We start from the raw sequence: 8,495 nt of genomic DNA, 5'->3' as shown, positions 1-8,495 counted from the left end.
AGAAATTATTTGCAATTGATCCATTTACTATTTATATGTTAGGACCAAAATGTATTTTCTAGAGTTTTCATGTATACAAATTTATTTTGATACATTCGTTTAATCAAAAATGTGTGTTTTTGTTTTTGAAAAATGTCAACATTTGGAAAACTGCCCATTTCTTTCTAAAATAATTAATATTCTGTCAAATTTAAATACTTTATTGAATTATACAATGCAAGATGTCAGAAGAGGAAGATGAGGAATTGCAAAAATTCCACAATGCTGTGCGAGAATATATTGTAATAACGCATTTTTATTCCTATTTAGCTATCAAATTCATCATGATCATGACACATAGTGAGATACGCATTTGCTCAGATTTGTTTAACGTTGGTATTTATCATTTAATTGCATTTAAACAGTTTAAAAGACAAACTAGAGCTATATTTCAAGTTTTTTTTTTGAAGTTGTTATGTATATTAGATAAGCAAATATCATGCATAATAAGTAAATGAATATTTTGATGTACCATGATGCATGTGATGCTGGTACTCCTATAAATATGAGGTCGATTTACATGTAAGCGGGGTAGCTTACGTCTAATTATTTGGACTAGTGATGCTGGTTGACTTATCCTCGTGTTAGATATTGTTCATCTTTTGGCAGTGTAAGACTTCTAATAATTGATTCTCATACAATTTATGTTGGTAATTCAAATAAAATATATTCACAACAGGGGTTTTTCAGGACTGTCTGCGCTTCCGGCAAAACGGAGGCACTCCCAAAGCAAACCGACCCGATCCCAAACCGAAATTATAAAAAAATCCCAATTTCCCCCAAAATAAATTTTTTGTTTTGTTTTAAGAATGGAGTGTCTTATAACTTGTGTGACTAACCAGTGTTTGTTTTGGTAAAAAATATCTGCTATAAGGTTTTGACTGTTCAGTTCTCAAGGCCCTCAATCTATCAAATCTGCTGCCAAACTTCGGCGGTAGTACGGCCCCACCTTAAAAGTATATTTTTTCCCCTCCAAAACTGATTTATTTCCCCCTCAGAAAATGAGAAAAAATTACTGATTTATAGTTGAAAATTGACTCCAATATATCATTGTCCGTTATATTGCGTTGTCCAATATATCACAAATCGGCTATGGTTATGGCTCCCAAAAATGTGACGAGCATATTCAGATAAAATCAGGTACAAGCTAGTATTTTACCCTTTTTTTACCCACTTTAATTTTCTGTTTAAGCCGACCTTCATAATCCAGTTTTGACCAGATTGTTTGGTTTCATTGTACATCACTGTAACGCCTGTGTACTGCGATTAACAATAACAACACTGGCCAAACATCACTGGTCATTTCGTGTGTTACCATTCTCTCTTGAAATTGCTTTGAACTGCCGAAACACACCAGTGCACACATAAAGGTGTATACATTTATAATTGTAAATGTCACAAGTCAATACTGACCTATCTCAACAATCTTAGCGCATTAGATACAGTGTAAACTACTTGCTTTTAATTTAGAGGTAAAGCTCCATAAGTTTGTCAAAATGCACTACTAATAAAGCCCATGTTTTCCACGAGGATAAGATGACGTCATTTTGTACATTGGGGTCTTATTTGTGCATGCTTTCTTGAACAATAAAACTTGGCAATTGTTTTCGGATAACAAATTTAATTATACGCATTTGAAAATACTTACTTGGAATAATGTTTTGTTTTATACCAATTAATAACATATGGGTATAACACATACTTCAATGAGGTAGGTAAATAGCATGTTTTGAGATTGCCAAACTTGGGTATGCTAAATTAATGCATACATAAACATGCATGAATAACCTGACAATTTATATTGCGCGCTGGATATATCAAGGTCTTGATTTTTGAACCCCTTCAAACGCAATATATTGGACTTTTAAATAAGATTACTGTTATATAGATTGAGTAAAAGTCCACCCTTTTGTCCTATAGACAGTAACATATATAAAAATATATGTTTATAACAGTTCAATACAGTTGTTGTATATTGTTATAAAAATTCCCCCATTTACAAAAAATTCCCACTCCTAAGGGCTGCGGACCCCTTCCCCCAAAATAGTGTGAGGGCGCTGGTTCTTATCTCAGAGTTTTACTGTAACTGAAAAACAAAACTGCAGTACTTGAATAAACGTTGAACATGCCCAATATTGCATCTGTTCATATAAAGAAGACAAAATAACAAATAACAAAATAAATATTTGTTAAACCACTGAATTATTAAAGCATGATAAATTCCCAATTTTTTCCCAAATGAGCCGTTTCATCGAAGCAAAAATTCCCAAAATTGCCAATTTTGTCGATAAAAAATTCCCAATTTGGTCAGACTCCTTTTCCCAAACTAGGCAGAAAAAGACTCTGCACAATGAAAGTTTAAAAAAAAGTACCAACTGTTAACATCTTAAAATTTGTTTAATTTGAACAAAAAGAAAGTCACATAATGTGTGTGTTCTTTACATCATGTAGGGTATTTTCAACAGTCACAATCAACTCTTATTATTCGACAGGATAATAGCATACTTTTGTAATACTTTTTAAGCCTATTTTTTTTTCAATTTGAAAATTGTGCAGTTTGATGTTTGCAATTTCTATTTTCAATATTGCAATCCATTGAACATTGCATATTCTTAGATGATTTCTCGATAGATGAATGTATCTTTCACACCTATAATCATGGTAGATCAAAGATGCAAGTTCACCCACCCTTTAATTAAATATGTCACCACTTGTGTAAATGTGTGTATGTTATTTTGGTGGGTAAGACAGGTTTGCACGTGTTTGATATCCTCAGAGATTGCCTTCAAGCATTCATAATTTCCTTTTTAAGCATGTAACCTTTTCTGTAAAACAGTTAATTAAACATTCTTTACAAAAGCATCACATTGCTATTCTGGAATGTTCTGTGTATAAAACAGACACATTTACAACATTGTGATTTAATAAGAAACAAATTAAATAGTAAATGATGACTTGGATTATTTAGGCAGGACTCTGCCTAATTCATATTGAGGGAGAAGTAACTTTGCTTCTCCCAAAGCTGAAATTAATTGAGGCAAATAAAAGAAGAAGTGGTTTCTTTTTAGTGTTAATCAACGCTTCACTTATATTATTAATACATGTACACCACCTTCATCATCATTATGGGTAATCAGAAACAATTGACATTTGGCAGCTTGGGTGAAAACATTAACAAATTTGAACAAACACACGTAAGTGTTTATTATTGTATTTAAATGAATTAAATTAAGATATAATCAGTCAATGTCTGGCTAAAAGTAAATCTCAAAAGGAGTAGAAGTCACTTCTCCTTTATTAACTTAAAGGGAGAAATTAATATGTTCATAGAGAATTTATCTCCCGCACGACTGAGTCCTGATTAAGGGATAAGTTTACAAATGCAACTTTGCCATAAAGACTGAAAAGAGGTCATCTGTTGAATGAACTGTGGCTATGACAATTAAATAGAATTTGATGTATGCAGAGCATACACAACACTCTTGTTTATACTGGAAAATGTATGCTTAGCCAAAATGCGCCTACATTACGTCAAAAATACGCTATTTATGTCTCCCACTATAGTAGTGGGGGACATATTGTTTTTGCCCTGTCTGTTGGTTGGTCTGTTGGTTGGTTTGCGCCAACTTTAACATTTGCAATAACTTTTGCAAATATATGTGGCCAAAATCGCTCATTTTATGAGTACTTTTGCAATATTGAAGATAGCAACTTGATATTTGGCATGCATGTGTATCTCATGGAGCGGCACATTTTGAGTGGTGAAAGGTCAAGGTCACCCTTCAAGGTCAGAGTTCAAATATATGTGGCCCAAATCCCTTATTTTTTGAATACTTTTGCAATATTGAATATAGCAACTTGATATTTGGCATGCATGTGTATCTAATGGAGCTGCACATTTTGAGTGGTGAAAGGTCAAGGTCATCCTTCAAGGTCAAATATATGGGTCAAAATTGCTCATGTAATGTCACTTCTGCAATATTGAAGCTAGCAATTTTATATTTGAAATGCATCTGTATCTCATGGAGCTGCACATTTTGAGTGGTGAAAGTTCAAGGTCAAGGTCATTCTTCAAGGTCAAACGTCATATAGGGGGACATTGTGTTTCACAAACACATCTTGTTGACCATAATAATGTTTTTGGTTGCCATACATTATTGGGTTCAGCATAAAACAAAAGCTTTGTACTTTGTCAAGTCAATTTAGACTACCGGTAATAGTGGTACATCAATTGTTACACCAAAAGTTGTTTATTGCTAAAAACCAATATACATGTAACACATAGTAAAAATAGTTAACAAACACATAAAGCAATTATTTCATAAAATAACTTATACTTAAAAAGACATGTATTAATTTGTTTCCGGTAGCCTATAATGTCTGTATTGTTAATGCTTTTCAGATTTTCTTCTTGCTGTTCATATTCCTTTATGTATCGGCATACTTGTTGCTGTCATATTTCAAGAAGAGGGCAGACTCTGAAGATTGTATAACTGGTATGTAACAAGTTAATTGGCATTGTTATATTGTGTGCATAGGATTCATGTAACAAGTTAATTGGCATTGTTATATTGTGTGCATAGGATTCATGTAACAAGTTAATTGGCATTGTTATATTTTGTGCATAGGATTCATGTAACAAGTTAATTGGCATTGTTATATTGTGTGCATTGGATTCATGTAACAAGTTAATTGGCATTGTTATATTGTGTGCATAGGATTCATGTAACAAGTTAATTGGCATTGTTATATTGTGTGCATTGGATTCATGTAACAAGTTAATTGGCATTGTTATATTTTGTGCATAGGATTCATGTAACAAGTTAATTGGCATTGTTATATTTTGTGCATAGGATTCATTCTCAAATTTTAAGATTGGCTTTTAGCCAATTTGAGTAAAAAATAACTAGGCAAATGAAAAGGGCCTTTGGTCAATTTTAGTAAAAAATAAATGAAAAAAAAAAGATCACCCACCTTGCAAGTAAAACATAATGGCCAGAAATCAGTGATTCCAAAATAAAATTATTTTTCTTAATTTATATCAAATATATTAAAGGAAAATGAAATCTCTGACATATAGTTTATTCTTTCTTTCAGGTGAAGAAGATGCATTTGTATTTCGGATTGCGTAAGTTTATTCATTTTGTAAAGTTATTTCACACTATGAGTCGCTAGGCTAGAATATTAATACTTTTTCTTGAAAGTAATGAAGATAAGATCTATGGGATATTTAACACAGTTAATTAATTAATGAGATTTTGTAACAAAAATGTTCTAATTGTATTTCATTATATACATGTACATGTAGTGCAATGTCCAAGACAAAAAGGATACCTTGTATGCTAAGCTCAATGGCAAAATTTGTAATTTGAAGCCTTTGATACATTTTTACCCTTTCCCACTTAGAAGCAAAGTGAAAATGGCTATGTGCAAATAGCATAAAACCAGAACAGTCTGCAAGTAACTCACAGTCTGCTGTTCAGGTTTTATGCTGTTTGCTGCTCATTAGTATCTAAGGTTTGGAGATGAAGCCTTAAAAACTTAAATCAAGTAAGTAAGGTCTGAAATTAAATTTAACTTTCTAAGGAACTTCAAATTCCTGCAAATATGTATAAGTGGTAAAGGGTTAATTTGCTCTTTAAAAATTAGTCACCACATGACATACCAAGCTTTCTACAGTGTATATGAGTAATAACTGTATACATATTAATCAATTTACTAAGCTTAAAGCGAGACTATATTGTCAAATATTTATTTATTTATATAAAATGTGTAAAAAACTTATTAAACATATATTCAATATAAATTACAATAAAAGTTAAGAGGAACATGTGTCGAAAAATGCAATTAAAAACAGATATTTAATTCTGAAATCGAAAATTTCTGTACAGTCGAATTCGCCAGCATGTAAATCATTTTAAATTCCTGCAACGATATCTATTCATACGACACAAGACACTAACTAAAAAGACAAATGCTTCTGTTATTGAAGGAAAATATGTACAAAATATCTTCATCACAATCGGCTCGGGGTCCTAATTTGTCTTTGCTTTATTTTATGAAAATCGTCTTCAATGTATAATTTGTCTTGCCTATTTTGTGTTTTTGTACCATATATTATCAATATATTATAATTTTACACATATAAAAAATCGTATATTCTCGCTTTAAGTTTTTCAAGCTTTTTAAAAAATATATAGTCTTACATGTATCTTTAATCTAATATAAAATTATTACTTTTTTTAAATAACAAGAATTTAAAGGAGCCACGGATGTTACATAATTTTATTTATAAATATAATTATATTAAGAATATGTATACCTGATTTTGAAGAGGCATACATAATATTGGAACACATTTAGAGGAAATAATATTTCGTAACAAAATGAACTTTGTGCACATTAAAAAAAACTGTACTATCAACTTCTTTTAAATAGCATTTAAATCTTGGTTCAAGGATGTTTTAAATGAATCTTTTTATGTTGACTTACATTCCTAGGTTCTGGGTGTGTACTTTCACGCTGGCCGTATCAATGGGCGCAGTGTTCCTGCTGCCTATATCCATTGTGAGCAATGAAGTTCTGTTGCTCCACCCACACAGCTACTACGTGCAATGGCTAAATACCTCACTCATACATCGTAAGTATAGAAAAGCAGTGATCTTTTCTTTCTTTATAAAGTATCAATAAAAGGCACTGCTCCGATTTAGGAAAAAATAACATTGTTCCCAATTGCCACACGAAAAAATCCAAAAAGGAAGGAAAGTTTCATCAATTTCGTTTCATAGGCCCATTATCAGTAAGGGATAATGAAATGAGCACTGAAACTGAACATTTCAGTTAATGGGCAAGTAAAAGAATATTTACACTGTAGATGGGTTTGTGCATTTTAAAACCAAGCAATGGAAAGAGACCCATAATTGCCAATCTCAATTTGCCAGGTATTGAAGCTTTTCTTAATTGGGAAAAAAAATGCTGGAAAAGGGACTCATAGAGTAGATACAAAACTCTCATGATTCTTTCATTCATGGTTTTATAGTCGGATCTATCAGTCTTCTTTGCACAAAATGCTTATAACATGTTTGGTTTAAAAATGGTGAGTTACAAAATAAATATATACTGATCGCTGAGATTTCAGTCACTAGCAGTAAATTTTGGAACTCTCTGTGTTAGTCAGTTGTCTAGTGTTTGACTCTGGCGATCAGGTCTAATTTTTCTAGTGCGAATCCCATCCAGGATATGGGAAGTTTGGTCAAACTTGCTAGTGGAAAACTTGATACAGCTTTCTCAAAGTTTGAGTGTATGTGCAGGCAGATGGCGAATGTTTGTCCATCTTAGCTTGTCTGGATTGCCTTGATCGAAATTGTCAACATGCGTTGAAGAGGTATCATGCCTATGACCCTTTTTCAAAGGTTAGAGGTGAAAGGTCGACTTGTGCATGTTGCAGCTTGATGGATAATGTTTATGTGTAAAACACTGATCCCTCGGTAGTTGCTCTACAGCCATGCGTTTAATTTGTGTATAATTTGAATGCCCCAGTGATTAGTGAGGGAAAGGTGTAAATGTGAAACAGGTCAAAATGTACATCAATGCCAGAAGACCTTTAACCTGTCCATTAACTGTATCTTTACCATATTTGTCTTCTTAAAGTCATTGAGAATTAACTGTATGTAAATATCATGTTTGTGTTTGTTTGCAATCTACAGATCTTAATGTATTGTTACTTAAAGCTAGTATCAATAGACTGTACATGTATGTGACCATTACACATGACACCCAAGCTCATAATTTCTATGGCCAATTTGTAGCAGTATTATTCTCAATTGATCTATTTTGTGGAATTTGATAAAATCAAAGCTGTAGACAAAATTAATTTTGTTTAGCCCATTGTGATAATTTTAAGCCGAAGCCTAATATATCAATGACAGAGGAAGCCCTGTACATGTAAGTGAAACCAGTGTTTGTGTTTGTCTTCAGGTCTATGGAACTTTGTGTTCTTGTTCTCCAATATCTCACTGTTCATCTTCATGCCCTTTGCCTACTTCTTTACCGAGTCTGAGGGCTTCACTGGAACAAAGGTAAACATTTTATTCATCCCATCTTCACAGTTTTTGTGGCTTTGCTGTATTTTCACCTCTTTTGTGATAATTCAAACTAAACTGATAATAAATGTAATATAATAAAAAAAAAAAAATGCTTTCCGGTGGTTTTTAGAGAAATATATTAGTGAAATAAAACTGGTATTTCACTATTTGAAACAGTGAAAAATAACAGTGAAAAACATCGATAATTTTCACTGTTTTATTGTGAAATGTCGTCATTTATTCAACGAAATGACGTCATAAATCCAGCGAAATCATACAGTTTCACTCTTTTACAATGTAAATAAACAGTAAAAAAAGCATAAAATAAAAAAAAAATTGTTGGATTAGATGGAATAGCGATTTGAATTCACT

At 32.1% G+C, this 8,495-nt stretch overlaps 1 protein-coding gene across 1 annotated transcript in view; it reads left to right on the top strand.

Moving 5' to 3' along the window:
• The first annotated feature begins 135 nt into the window (after positions 1-135).
• LOC127832007 (limb region 1 protein homolog) overlaps positions 136-8,495 on the top strand; it is a 29,005-nt gene continuing 20,645 nt past the window's right edge. Inside the window, exons 1-5 of the mRNA XM_052357136.1 lie at positions 136-281; positions 4,442-4,535; positions 5,137-5,167; positions 6,540-6,679; positions 8,017-8,117. Of these exons, the coding sequence (XP_052213096.1) occupies positions 222-281; positions 4,442-4,535; positions 5,137-5,167; positions 6,540-6,679; positions 8,017-8,117 (426 nt within the window). The 5' untranslated portion in view covers positions 136-221. The remainder of the gene's footprint in view (positions 282-4,441; positions 4,536-5,136; positions 5,168-6,539; positions 6,680-8,016; positions 8,118-8,495) is intronic.

The sequence above is a fragment of the Dreissena polymorpha genome, chromosome 5, assembly GCF_020536995.1.
Source record: "Dreissena polymorpha isolate Duluth1 chromosome 5, UMN_Dpol_1.0, whole genome shotgun sequence".
Taxonomy (NCBI): Eukaryota; Metazoa; Mollusca; class Bivalvia; order Myida; family Dreissenidae; genus Dreissena; species Dreissena polymorpha.
Note: the sequence above shows the minus strand (reverse complement) of the source record. Positions and strands in the feature narration are given on the sequence as shown.